The sequence below is a fragment of the Babylonia areolata genome, chromosome 24 (genome assembly GCF_041734735.1).
Source record: "Babylonia areolata isolate BAREFJ2019XMU chromosome 24, ASM4173473v1, whole genome shotgun sequence".
Taxonomy (NCBI): Eukaryota; Metazoa; Mollusca; class Gastropoda; order Neogastropoda; family Buccinidae; genus Babylonia; species Babylonia areolata.
Genome location: NC_134899.1, coordinates 14,821,105 through 14,835,637, shown reverse-complemented (window position 1 = coordinate 14,835,637; position 14,533 = coordinate 14,821,105). Strand labels below are relative to the sequence as shown.

Here is a 14,533-nt window from a genome sequence, read left to right as displayed (position 1 = left end):
ATAAGAGCTGATTTGTGTTTGCACATTTCTTCGGTCTTTGCTGCTGTGTGCACATGTCAGGTGATCGGTGTAGGGACAGGCCCAGCGCTTCCTTTTTTCAAGCTAGTGTCTGGGTTTGTTCCAATGTACCTTTTATTTACCTGTGTGCTAGCAGAATCGGTAGCGTAAGCAGCACTGACCTGGAGTTGTGTGCCTTGTGAATGGAGAGAGTTACCACTCTTTACTATTTGTTAATACACACAAATACATGATTAATACTTGTGCATACATGTGTGCATGCATGTGTGCATTTGTACATGATTACATCATTCCATGTGTGTGTTCCACCAGTGCAATGATTGTAATGAGAGTCTGACACTCTGCCTTCAAGTAACTTGTAAATTGTGCATAATGGAAATAAACTGATGTGCAGTGAAAAAAGATCTCTAAGTATTCAAATACTGACAGAGATATAGTGCACAACAGCTACCGCTATGGTGTTACAGTTGTTACTGCAGAACCATGAATGTCCAGAATTTTCTCCTTCAAAATGGACTGAGTAGTGTTCACAACATGACATGAACATTCACTCTGCCAGACACACATGGGAGTGGAAGGGAAGAAATTTGGATATACAGCCACCTCTTAAATCTAGCACAGACCAACTGGGATCAACTTGTGCATTTTACTTTTTTCTAGCACTACATGGACCAACTCATGCACTCATTTTTTCCATCATATTGTAACTGTGTGGAACCACTTATGGACAGCAATGTTACTTAAGCAATTGTTTAACTGTTCCACATTCCAGTCAGTTCACTTAACTAGCTGTTAAGGGAATAGCACTTGTACCCACTCCACTCATTCACTGTGTTTACTGCGAAAACTATTAAAGTAAAAACAGAGTAGGTTACTCACAACCTTATTTACTGCAATGAACTATACTATCCAAGATTATGATCAGGCCAATTTAAAGTACAGAACAGTTGACGAATCAAATTATGGAGCATACAATATTCATATTTAGTAGTTTTAAAATTGCAATATTGCGTCATTAAAAAGAAGCACGCACGGACCTTTACTGATCAGTCATTAAGTAAATCAAACTTGACAAACTAGCATCAGAAGATTCACAATCCTGAAGACGTTGCATTATCTTGACTTAGTTACCGATGACTGAAACTGAATAACACGGTAGGAAATCACGCTTAGTATGGCACTGTCCATAGAGTAAAACGAATGTTTGAACAAAAAGCAAAACAGACACATCATCAATTACGTACCAGAACGTTTAAATAAATTATGTCCCTCAGAATCGACAAATTCCTTCTTAACGTGCAAGAATTCGACCGAATGAAAGCGATGTGGGTTCATGTTCCGGAAGTTCTATAACTTATGGTCAACAACCTCGCAGTCAAACACAAAATCGTTTAAAAAATAAAATAATGATGATGTAACATGAGAACAGAAATGGATGAGCTTAATGACCTTGATACTATACTTTGTTCTCATATCGATGGATAGCTTAAAAAGAAGTAAAAAAAAAACCCCAAAACAACGTAATATCTAAATGACGCAAACGTACCAAATTACTGGAAAAACTAAACAAAACAAACAAAAACAAAACAAAAACGTCTTGTTCATCTATCCTTCTGCAGAAGGCTGTTAACAAATTACATCATAGCAAATCTGTATCAGTATCTAAGTATTGATGCGCTTTTTACAATTACTTGATTTAAAAGAGACAATCGTTGGACAAGCTTCAATCGTATGGAGAGTACGTCATGTTCAAAATGGCGACGTTCAGCAGGCAGCTAACAGCAAATGGCATACTGACTCACCCTTATTCCCTCCCAAGCACCAAATAAGCTTGATATATACGCATGGAATGGCATGACAACAAATAGAAAGTGCTAAGGTCTACGGACACTCTCTTTTTTGTTCAGAGACCGGGCTGGATGTTGTTTTTTTTGTTTAAAAAAAAAAAAAATTTTTTTTAAAGTCTAACCGTTTAGGTCAAGTGCGGGAGCGTGTCGATACTCTCCCGTGTCGATACTCCCCCGTGTCAATACTCCTCCGTACACACACACACGCCGGCGCATTTGATTTTTTGTTGTGTCTCTCCTGCCATACATTACCGGCGACAGTGATTATGTGCATGGCGACAATATGTGCCGCAACATGTGTAAGCCTCGAGTTCGTGAACGAAATGGTTAATTCAATGAGTTCTGACCTGACTGTGTCTTTTAAAGATATGATGGCGTGAAGAACTGATTTACTATCAACACAAAATAGAATTTGAAAAACGGTTTTTCGGAAACGAGATTATACATTTTAACACCATCAGAATTGTTCAGCAGTGAAGAACTTTTTCAGTAGAACTTTTCCAGATGAAGTAACTGTTGAGACTTAAGGTTTTGGATAACGAAAGCAGCACTTGACTTATTATTCACAACCCCCACCAGAGTAAGCATTACCTTTTGCTACCCTAAAGATTATGGAAAAAACTCACATACACCTACACGCTACCTTGCCAATAGGGGAAGAGGGAATGTGGAAACGAGCAGGAAGAGAGAGAGAGACGGGGAGAGGGAGGTAGGGAGATCGGAGAGAGAGAGTTTCAGTTTCAGTTTCAGTAGCTCATGGAGGCGTTACTGCGTTCGGACAAATCCATATAGGCTACACCACATCTACCAAGCAGATGCCTGACCAGCAGCGTAACCCAACGCGCTTAGTCAGGCCTTGAGAAAAAAAAGGGGAATAAATAATAGATAAATACATTAAAAAAACCCAACTTCTACCACTACTAATAATATGTATGAGGCGCAAAAACTTGATGAAGTCAACTATAAGCGTAAATAAATAAATAAATAAATAAATAATAATTATTTAAAAAAAGAAGAAAAAAAGGTAATAATAATAATAATAAATAAATAAATAAATAAATAAGACAACAATGATGATAAATAAGCAAATAAATGTAAAACATGGAGACACACATTCACACATACACCGACATATGCATAACAGATATGCACCAAACATGCAGTTTCACAGATATGAAAGCACATTCAAATACACATAAACGTACATGAGCCCCAACACACACACACACACACACACACACACACATTACCCTGCACCTCCTCTACCCCCCTCCTCCACACACTCATTTCTAGTAGAGAGAGAGAGAGAGAGAGAGAGAGAGAGACAGGAGAGGCAGGCAGGCAGGCACACACACACACACACACACACACACACACACACACGTACGCACGCACACACACACACACACACACACACACACACACACGAACTCGAAACTTACACATGTTGCAGCACATATTGTCGCCATGCACATAATTATTGTCGCCGGCAATGTATGCCAGGAGAGACACACCAAAAGATCAACTTCACCAGCGACACTGCATGCGAGCTATAACATATTGCGGCATATAATACACACATTTTCACGTTTCATATGAGGTTTAGTAATGATGCAAAGAGCATATATTACGTAATTTTGTAAACGCACTCTCACAATACCACATTAAATACACATAATTAAAATACCTGTCTGAATATCTGTTGGACTAATGCCTACACATGTGTACACTCTAGAAGCTTGATTATTGGGTGTTTGAAGTGATTAATTTTTATGAATATTTTTAATCTGAAAGTGCTGTGTCAGGAATATAGTAAATTAAACACAATAAAATGGAAATACAATCAGTGTACATTATATACAGTTGCACTATTCAATGGAAACTCTATGCCAGCATCACCATCTGTCTGCCTGTTTATTCATCCATCTCTCTCTCACTTTCTTTCTTTCTTTCTTTCTATCTCTCTCTGTCTCTCCCTCTCTTCCTCCCCCTCTCTCTCTGTGTCCTTTTTGCCAGGATGAACTGAAACTGAATACCATAAAATTTTATTGTTTGTTATATGTACATTGATTTGCGGATGAATTTCTTCAAGACTGTTTAAATATGTTTCCAAGGACACTTCTCCGATCAAATAGGAAGCAGATAAATTGTCAAGTGTCAAAATTTATTTTCCACGTGATCAAAAGGAGAAACAATCTACTCAGACATAATTTAGTAAAATGTCACGTCCATGAATAGAATAATATTGTGTGATGCTGTTCAAGTATCATAATACCCCTTCCCGTGCCACCTCCCAGTCCCTTGGTTTTGAATTGTGGTCCATATTAAAACATTTTCGTTCGCTCGTTAGTTCTCTCTTCCAACTCACCGCACTCTTTCTTCACTACAATCCACACCAGTCCAATGATATATTCAACTATGTCTCTGTCTTTGTCTGTCTCTGTCTCTGTCTCTCTCTCTGTCGGTCTCTCTCCCTCCCTCCCTCCCCAATTGATTTACGTGATACTTAACTACACAATTCATTTGAAACTCCACACCCCTCTCTCTCACTCTTTCTTTCTCTCTCACTGCATCTCTCTCTGTCTCTGTCTATCTCTCTGTCTCTGTCTCTTTCTCTTTCTCTCCATCCTTCATTTTCTGTTTCTGTCTGTCTGTCTGTATTTAACTACACAATTAATTTGAAACTCCACACCCCTCTCTCTCACTCTCTCTCACTGTATCTCTCTCTGTCTCTGTCTATCTCTCTGTCTCTTTCTCTTTCTCTCCATCCTTCATTTTCTGTTTCTATCTGTCTGTCTGTCTGTCTGTCTCTGTCTCTCTCCTCACGTTTTCTCCACCAGATCAACAATCTATTAACGAATATAAGGACCAACAATATGTATACTGGTTTCGAAGGAACACAAAGCAGAATGTTAAGGTCGTAAACTAGTGTCCCAAATTTACTATATTTTCAAACACACACACACAACACACACACACACACACACACACACACACACACACACACACACACACACACACACACACACACACACACCAAGAGAGGGGTAAGAGAGGCATGGAGATAGATTTATATTTGTTTGTTAATGTGTGTGCGTCTTTTTAAACCACTGTTCAATTCCGTGCAGGATTAGACAATATCCTAAAGACTGAGCGGGTTACATTTTGATCTTGATGATGAATAATACAGAGAAAGACAGGAAAGTGGGGTGGTGAGGGACGGATATGACTCATCGATTGTTGAATATTGGCACAAAGGGTAGTGAAGGTGGATGTTCCATCTGTTAATCAGATGGTGGGGTAGGACAGGCGGGTTGGAGGGATTCACAACTAATAATTCTACTCCATTCTTTGGAGGATGTTAGGTCGTCTTTTTCTTTCTTTCTGTCGAGTAGCATCTGCAGCTGATTGTGTCAGAACGATCTCCTACCCTCTGCAGTAGCCCTACATCTGACAAAATTACCTGCAGACGCTTCACAAAAAAGAAAAAAAGGGCACACATTTCCTCCAAAGAATAGGGGAGTAAAATTATTGCGTGTCATCCCCTCCCACCCATCTCCCCCCCACCCCCTGTCCTACTGTCCTTTCTCCGTCTCCCTCCCATCCTATCCCCCCCCTTCTCGTCCTCATCCTAATCCTCCCTCAGTCTCTTTCCGGCCCTCCCTTCATCCAACCTACCCCACGTCCTAGTTCTCCTCCCATCCCCCCATCTCCCCCGTCCTACTCTTCCTTACCCATCCCATCTCCCCGCCTGTACTACTCTCCCTTTCCCCTACCATCCCACCTGTCCTAGTCTCCCATCCCCCCCCCCCTCATCTTTCACCCGTCCTACTCCCCCTATTTCCCCCTCTCCTACTCCCCCTACCATCCTACCTGTTTTAGTCTCCCATTCTCGCCTATCTCTTGCCTGTCCTACTCCCCCTATTTCCCTCCCTCCTACTCTCCCATCACCCCATCTCTTCCCCCTGTCCTATTCTCAGTTCCCCCCCATCTCCCACCTGTTCTACTTCCCCTGTCCTACTCTCCCTGTACCTATCTCACCACCTGTCCTACTCTCCCTTTCCCCATCTCTCACTTGCCCTACCTCCCCTGTCCTACTCTCCCTTTTTCTATCTCACCACCTGTCCTACTCCCCCTTACCCTATCTCCTCCCTTCCTACTATCCCCCTCTTACATGCTCCTACTCCCGTTACCCTCAGTCTGGCTACCCCCTCCACTGCTGGACCTCCTACCCCCTGCAGTAACCCTCTATTTGACCTAATCACCTGCAGACGCTTTACACAAAAGAAAGACAAAAGAGCATATATTTCCCCCCCTTGTCATACTGTCCCTCCCCCCCCCCATTTCCCCCACCTACTCATCCCCCCCCCCGAATCTCTCATGCCCATCCCCTGTCCTACTCTCCCTTTCCCTTTCCCCCATCTCCCACGTGGTCCTACTCTCCTTCCTCCACCCCCCTACCTTCCACCCTGTCCTACTCTCCAGTTGCCCCATCTCCTCCTGTCCTACTCTCCCTCAACCCATCCCCCCCCCTGTCCTATTCTCCCTCCTCCCCCCGTTACCCTTAGCCTGACTTCCCCTCCACTGCTCATCCCCCTACCCTTTGCAGTAACCCTCCATTTGACACAATCACCTGCAGACACTTCATAAAAAAAAACCCCATCTTCTCTCCCCTGTCCTACTAATTGCCCCATCTCTTCCCCCCTGTCCTATCCTCCCTCCCTCCCCCCCATCTCTTTCCTCATCCCACTCTCCCCCCCTGTCATAATCTCCCTTCCCCTGAGTCCCTCCTGTCCTACTCACCACTATGTCTCCACCTGTTCTCCTCCACCACCCCCTTTGTCCCTCCACTCCTTCTCCCCCTGCCCTACTCACCACCTTGTCCTACTCTCCCTCCCATGGTTTACCTTCCATCTGACCTGTTTACCCACACACACACGAAGAAAGACCACACATTTTCCTCCAAAGAACGGAGGAGTAGAATTATAGGGTGTGATCCCTGCAGAGATCGCCCTAACTCAGAACTAAATTTTGCCATTATTTTTCTGCTACAATGCCACCCAACCAATCTAAAATACTCATAATGTCCTGGTGTATCCACCTAAAAAGTAAATTTTAGCATATTTCCTTCTTGGATTTCTTTTAACTTCCCCACCTTTACTGCTTTATCAATGATATTAAAGCTCTATATTTAATTCATATAATGTTATTGCATAATTTTATTTGGCCTGATTACCATATTTTGTCGGATTTTCGCCTCTTTTATTATAAAAAAAAAGTAAAAAGAAAGAAAGAAAGAAATCTTGCATAATTACCTTATTTACAAAATTATATGAGACGTTACATGACAAAAAGGTAAGGTGTGATGCATCAGTAAAGTTACTCAACTGCTTTCAGTGTGTATACTGATTAGCAAACAATGATTTTGCATTGTGTTAAACTGCATGTAAAGCGGAGAAATCAAAAGATTATGTCGTTATTGGAAAAAAAACCCCAACTAATTATTTGGTCGGAAATTGCTGCCCTTTGCCTAACAGAGGGAACAGCCACCTTCACTCCCCTTACTGCCAATATTCGACAACTGACTGAGTTATTTCTGTCCCTCTCCACACCACCCTCCTGAATCTGTCTAATTCTTCATCATGATCAAAGTGTAATCTGTTCAGTCTTAAGGATAAAGTCCTGTCATGCACTGGATTGAATAATAAGTGACTTCAACACACACACACACACACACACGTGCGCGCACCCGCGTGCACCAAATAAATACATAGATATCTCTCTCCATTCCTCCCTCTCTCTCGGCACACACACACACACACACACACACACACACACACACACCAAGAGAGGGGTGAGGGAGGCATGGAGATAGATTTATATTTGTTTATTTATGTGTGTACGTCTTTTTAAACCACTGATGATTAGATGTGTTCAATTCCGTGCAGGATAAGACGCTATCCTAAAGACTGAGCAGATTATATTTTGATCTTGATGATTAATAAGACAAAGAAAGATAGGAAGGTGGGGTAGTGAGGGACGGATATGACTCAGTTGATTGTTGAATATTGGCACAAAGGGTGGTGAAGGTGGATGTTCCCTCTGTTAATCAAAGGGCAGTATTTTCCAACTAAACCCATTGGCTTTTTTACCCAAACGACATAATCCTTTGATTTCTCCGAATCACATGCAGTTTGACACGATGGTAAAGCATTGTTTGCTAATGAGTATACACGCTGAGAACAGCTGAGTAACTTTTGTGATGTATCACACCTTATGTTTTTGTCATGTAACGTCTTGTGTTTGTAAGATAATTATGTAAGATTTGCTTTTGTAAAAGGGTGAAAACCCAAGAAAATATGGTAATCATGCCGTATCAAATTATGCAAGAACATTGTATGAAATGAATATAGGGCTTTAGTATCATTGGTAAGGCAGTAAAATCTCGGGAAATGAAAAGAATTGAAATATGAAATACGCTAAAAGTAAGACCTAGGGGAACATAGGGGTGGGGGTGGGGGTGGGGTGGGGGTGGGAGGTGGAGATGTAGGGTAATGGGGTGAGAGAATAGAAAGGGGGGGAACATAGGGGAAGGGCAAATAGGTCAGGGCAGTGGGGAGATGGTGGGACATACACACCTGGTGAGGGAGTGACGTAGATAAATTTATGTTTATTCGCTCATGTGTGCGTGTCTTTTTAACCCACTGTTTATTAGAGATATCATATTCCGTGCATGATAAGATGATATCCTAAAGACTGAACAGAGATTTTGATCTTGATGAAGAATTAGACAGAGAGACAGGGGAGGGACGGAAATAACTCAGTGGCACTACAGGAGTGAAGCTGGATTGAATATATAATCAGTGACTTAAACACACACACACACACACACACACACACACACACACACACACACACACACACACACATATATATATATATATATATATATATATATAGAGAGAGAGAGAGAGAGAGAGAGAGAGAGAGAGTACATAGATATCTCTCTCCATTCTTCCCTCATCCACTCTCTCTCTCTGTGTACACACACATACACACACACTCCCCCCCCCTCATATTCACCCCTTTCTTACTCTTCGTTCCCCCCACTCCTATCTCCCCCTGTCCTACTCTCCCTCCCCCATCTTCCCCCCCCCCCTGCCCCCGTCCTACACTCCAATCCCCATTTCCCCCTATCCTAGTCTCCCTTCCCCCATTGCCCCCCTTTCCTACTCTCCCTCCCTATCTCCACCCTGTCCTACTCTCCCATCCCCACCCCCAACCCCTTCAGGCCCCTCCCTTCCCCTTATCAGTTTCCCGACATTTTGATACAAATTTGACAGATGGAGATTTAGATTTTTACAAATCACTCCGTGACCTTTTTTCTTTTCTTTTCTTTTCTTTTCTTTTTAACTGAGGTAAAAACATGTACTCGCTGTCAAAACCTTTTACGCACGCGCACGTGTACACACACACACACTTTCACATATACACACACATACCATCGCACGCGCACGTACACACACACACACACACACACACTTAGCGAGAGGAGTGACAGAGAGAAAGCAGGACTGGAGAAATGCACTGACGACAGGCAGCACGTGCTTCCCATCCCAAACAGCTGGCCATTTGGTGCATCAGGCCTTACGTCCAACAGTCTGGCACCTGCGTAGTGCTTCGTATCGATCACAGGTGTTGCTAATGTTTCGAGTCACTAAAACCAGGTGTGTGTGTGTGTGTGTGTGTGTGTGTGTGTGTGAGTGTGTGTGAGTGTGTGTGTGTGTGTGTGTGTGTGTGTGTGGTTGTGGCCTCGTGTACGAGTTTGTGTGTGTTTGAGAGTAGTTGGGTGTACGCTTGTGTGTGCGTGTGTGAGATAGATAGATAGATAGAGAAAAAGAGAGAGAGTTAGTGATCGAGTGTGTGCATATCTGTCTGTGTGTGTGCTCGTGCACGTGCATTGGAGAGAGAGAGAGAGAGAGAGAGAGACTATGTGTGTGCGTATGTGTGTGTCTGCGTGTGTATGCACGGACTTAATAAATATACACACACACACTTTCTGGGTCAGTTTTCTTTTCTGTTGGTTTTTAAGTGTATTTTGTCAAAAATGATTTCAAAGCAACTGCTACATTTTTTCTTTCTTTTCTTTTCTTTTCTTTGTTTTAGTTCGTCTGGAATCAAAGTGAAAAAAAAACAAAACAAACCCCCCCAAAAAAAACAACAACAAAACCCCCCAAAAAAACCAACAACAAAAAACACACACACACGCACATACACATACGCGTGCGCACGAAATTCAAAACAAGGTAGAATTGTGATTTTCATTTTCCTTTGAATGACATAAATGATTCGACCTCGAACATATACTGAATAGCAATAGGAACGGATTTTTTCCTGACATATTTCATACACAGCCGTCTGTTCGTGAAAAAAAAGAAGAAGAAAAGAAAAAAGAAAAAAGAAAAATAAGGAAGAAGAAGAAGAAAAAGAGAAATTTCACCTAAAAAAAAAAAAAAAGCCACACAACAACGGCGGTACCATTTGATGCTACTGACTGAATGAAACCAGAAAAAGACTTAAGAAAAAACAATTCTTGTTCTTGCCACATTATTTATAGTGGAATAAAAAAAAAAGAAGAAAAGGAATGTCAACATGCGTGTTATTTGTACCACTGGAAAAAATATTTATTGTAAGTTACTTTGATGTCCAGTCTGTCTGATTCTGGACAGTTAAGCATTTTCACTTTGTGTGAATGCTTGTTTACCAATATTTCATTTGGTGACTGGGAAGACAATGTACCGCAGCTGACTCGTCTTCCTTTGCGTGCATGCTTGTTTGTCTGCGTCCCTTGTTTTTTGTTTTTTTTTTGTTTTTGCTTTTTTGTTTGTTTGTTTGTTGCTACATATCAAACCGTTATTTCTATCCTGTTCTTTGCACAAATCATTTTCAATATCGTAAAAAAAGGGGGGGGGGGGGGGGATCTATGAATGGAACATATTTTATCAGCCGTTTTGTTATCTAGCAACCTGATTCTCCCTTCTTCTCTCTCATTTTTCTTCTTCGGACTCTTTTTGTTTGTTTTCGTAAAATGTACTGCCAGAAGGTGTGGATTCTCCAGTCTGTCCAAGACACTGCTGCTGTTGTTGTTGATCAAAGAGTGAGAATGTTGACGGTGCCCTGGCAGAGCTGTTTATCGTGGTCACTGTCGCCCCCACAGCCCCCCTCCCACTCCCCCTGCGTGACAGGCGGGTGTGGGTCCATACGCAGTGTGCGCATGGTGATGCTCCTCACGTTCTGGTCTCCCACCAGCTTCATGTTATCCTCTTCCGGCGTGCCGGGCAGCACCATAGGGGGCGCCTTCTTCACGCTGGCGGCGTACAGCGCCATCTTGGTGGCGTAGTAGTCAAACTTCCGGTCTCCTTTCAGCTCCTCCTTCCACTCCTTTTCCTCCTCTTCCCTTTCCTCTCGTTCAGCTTCCGGCGGAAGGTCTTCTCCTGGCTCCACGGGACCCTCGCTGGGTTCTCCTGCCGGCGTGTCTGTCCTGAGGGCGCTGGTCCTCTCCTTTCTGTCCAGGTCCAGGAGGGTCTGGATGAAGGCGGACACTCTGGGTGTGAAGTCAAAATTGCGGGCTTCCTCCAGCCGGAGAGCAACCAGGTCCACTTTTTTCTGCTCTTCAAACATGCTGGTTGCCGTCTGAGAGGGTCTTCGGCTTGTCAGACCTGGTGAGCTAGTGCCCAAGGCCAACAGACTTCCCTGCGTGGATTCACCTCTGCCGACACATGGCACACGGCGGGGCGTTTTGGGCAAGGCTGTTGTGGGTTTAGGCTGAGGCTGAGAGCAGGCCGGGGAGGTGAAAGGTCGGGGTCTGCGTTTGTGCACGTCGCTGATGTGTGGAGCCTCTGTGGTCTGTGATGCTGTGGACCGGTTCAAGGTTTCGGTCTTCCCTCGTGGCAAGTGTTGGTCACCTCTTTTTACCGTATGCACACGTCGTTTAGAGTGTGCTTCCTCCGGCGTTGCTTCCTCTGCAGGGTTGGTTCTGTGTGCATGAGTTGTTACGGGTCGTACAGACACGTTGGGCCCTGGCCTGGTCCCTCTGTCAGCTGGTTTCGTTTCACGTCGTCCTGTGTCGGGGCCTGCAGAAGGAGCCAGCCCCGTCTCTTCTAGGAGATGACCGAGGGCGGTCAGGCTGTGGAGGGTGGTCTCCGTGGGAGGCAGGTCCTGCCCGTCCATCACGGCACGGATCAGCTCCTCCATGTCCCCGTCAGTCACCTGGGAGCTTCTCCCCCTCCTCCTCCCCATGCCCCCCTCCTTCCCCCCTGTCCGGTCCGCCTGGAGGCAGGGCTGGTGCTTCAGCTTCTTCAGGAACTCTAGGTCATCCTCCTCCTGCCCGCAGTTGGTGTTCATCACGTGCAGGTCACGTGCCCTGAGCTGACGCTCCGTGTCCTTGTCACCCCACAGGCGGGCGCGTGCAAGCTTGGACCGGCGCAGTTTGGCCTGTGGGAAATGGAGGGGCACAGGGTGAAGGGTGGAAAACAATGTAATATAATTCTACTAAGAGACCATGACAAATCCATTAAGGTGAGGTTAACAACAATAGCAGCAGCAGCAGCAGCAGCAGTAGTAGCAGCAGCAGCAGTAGCAACAGTAGTAGTAATAGTAGTATGAGTAGTAGCAGCACAGCAGCAACAACAATAAGTGACAAAAACCGAACATCCAAAGAACTTTTTTTCCGTTTCCAATACACACTGACATTAAAAACAAGAACAACAACAACAACAACAAAAACTTCAAGTGCTACTCTCAACTATGTCTACCTCTGACGTGTAGACTAACACACAGCTAGGCGAAACACAACATCGCTCGCCACTCTCTTCACACACACAAACACACACACTCTCTCTCTCTTTCTCTATCTTTGTCTCTGTCTGTGTCTCTCCCTCATACACACTCTCTCTCTCACTCACTCTCATTCTTTCTCTCTATCTATCCCACGCACCCTACCCTCTCTCTCTCTCTCGAAAGTACTTACATAACCAGACAAGCACACAAAGTCCTGAAAATACTTTCTTGACCAGCCTCCAAACCTTAACCCTTCCCCTAGCCCCACCTCTCAACCCATCCTCCCCCAACCACGGTCCAGAACCCTGCACCTGCCTGCACACCACTCTCCCCCATCAGCCTCCTCCACCAGTCCCCCCCCCCCAACCCCCCCGCCCCCATCCCCCATCCTCCCAGCTCCCCTTCCCTCACCTGGAAGCGTCTGAAGAGGATCTTCTGGTCGATGACGATGCGATGCACGAGGGAGCGTTCCGCGCGCTTCAGCACCTGCATCTGTTTCTGGAGCAGCATGTCGGCCTTCAGGTTTGCGAAATAGACGGCAGGTGACCGCTCGGCGGCGTCACTGGCCCGACTGCTGGGCGACCCTCCGACCTTGCTTCCCCCGGCCCCTCGGGCCCCTGATCCCTGCTTCATGGCGGCAAGGTCTGCACAGATGACATGTTGTATTGTATTGTACTGTACTGTACTGTCCAACGCTCAGTTTACATCACAGATTGACAAAAGCTTACACTTGGACCAACAGCAAAGTGAGAGCTCTATGATCAATGGTTTCTCCATTGCAGTCGGAAGTCATTTACAGCTTAGTCTTTTGTGAAGGACTATGACTCTCAAGCTAGTAGGCAAGACTGCACTGGCTCTTAGTGCTGCAGCCTGGGGGGCTAGTTGGTATTTGGGAACTATCCCAACGCCGACTGTCATAAAACCCTCTTGGCCGAGAGAGTGGGGGTATAGATTGGGCAAGACATTCTCCACTTTGATCAAATTCCAGGCCAGATAGTTGGGACAGCAGTTGCCTCCTCTGCTGTTCTAATGGTTATAGTCGGACACGACTATTATACTGTACTGTACTGTTTTGCATTGTATTATATTATATTATACTATGTTATATCATATTATATCATATTGTACTGTATTGTATTACTTTTTGTCATATGATATCTAAGACAAGAGGAGCGTTGATATAACAATGACAGACTACTGCTGCTCTGCAAGCCTCGCTAGTTCGATGCGGTGTCCATTTAGAATTTGATAAGCAATCTATATTACATAATACATTTTATGTTCTGGATAAATTTCAGCTGCTTCCAATAGTATTAACTTAATACTGACCTGCAAATAAATAACAAAATTATTGACAGACGATGCAGTTGCATTAATATTTCATATCGAATCAGTACAATGATGAATAATTTCCATACCACATGTCTGATATGTAGTTTATGATCTATAGGTTGTGAGTGATTTATGGACAGTAACTGGTTTCAGTTTCAGTTTCAGTAGCTCAAGGAGGCGTCACTGCGTTCGGACAAAACCATATACGCTACACCACATCTGCCAAGCCAAGCAGATGCCTGACCAGCAGCGTAACCCAACGCGCTTAGTCAGGCCTTGAGAAAAAAAAACAAAACAAAAACCAAAACAAAAAAACAACAACAAAAAACAAAAAACAAACAAACGGGGGAATAAATAATAGATAAGCTTGCATAAATAAATAAATAAATAAATAATAATTATAATATAGAAAAAGGTAGTAGTAATAATATTAGTAATACTAATAAAATGATAATAATAAAATATAAATAGATAAATAAATAAGACAACAATGGTGA

At 43.8% G+C, this 14,533-nt stretch overlaps 2 protein-coding genes across 3 annotated transcripts in view; both read right to left on the bottom strand.

The window, feature by feature from the left end:
- LOC143298812 (uncharacterized) overlaps positions 1 to 1,453 on the bottom strand; it is a 30,225-nt gene extending 28,772 nt beyond the window's left edge. For both annotated transcript variants that reach the window (XM_076611790.1, XM_076611791.1), the window contains exon 1: positions 1,263 to 1,453. The gene's annotated coding sequence lies outside the window, so the exon portion shown is untranslated. The remainder of the gene's footprint in view (positions 1 to 1,262) is intronic.
- Positions 1,454 to 11,015: 9,562 nt separating this feature from the next.
- LOC143298565 (uncharacterized) lies at positions 11,016 to 13,337 on the bottom strand. The gene is made up of 2 exons (XM_076611443.1): positions 13,116 to 13,337; positions 11,016 to 12,359 (listed from the first exon to the last, which is right to left on the bottom strand). Exons 1-2 carry the CDS (start codon positions 13,335 to 13,337, stop codon positions 11,016 to 11,018), a joined length of 1,566 nt encoding a protein of 521 aa, XP_076467558.1.
- Positions 13,338 to 14,533: the final 1,196 nt, after the last annotated feature.

What these genes read in the sequence shown, in the direction of transcription:
- LOC143298565 (XM_076611443.1), bottom strand. Translation starts at nt 13,337, where the DNA reads ATGAAGCAGGGATCAGGGGCCCGAGGGGCCGGGGGAAGCAAGGTCGGA. An exon ending in TCCTCTTCAGACGCTTCCAG is followed by an intron (nt 12,360 to 13,115) that starts GTGAGGGAAGGG and finishes CATTTCCCACAG; the next exon opens with GCCAAACTGCGCCGGTCCAA.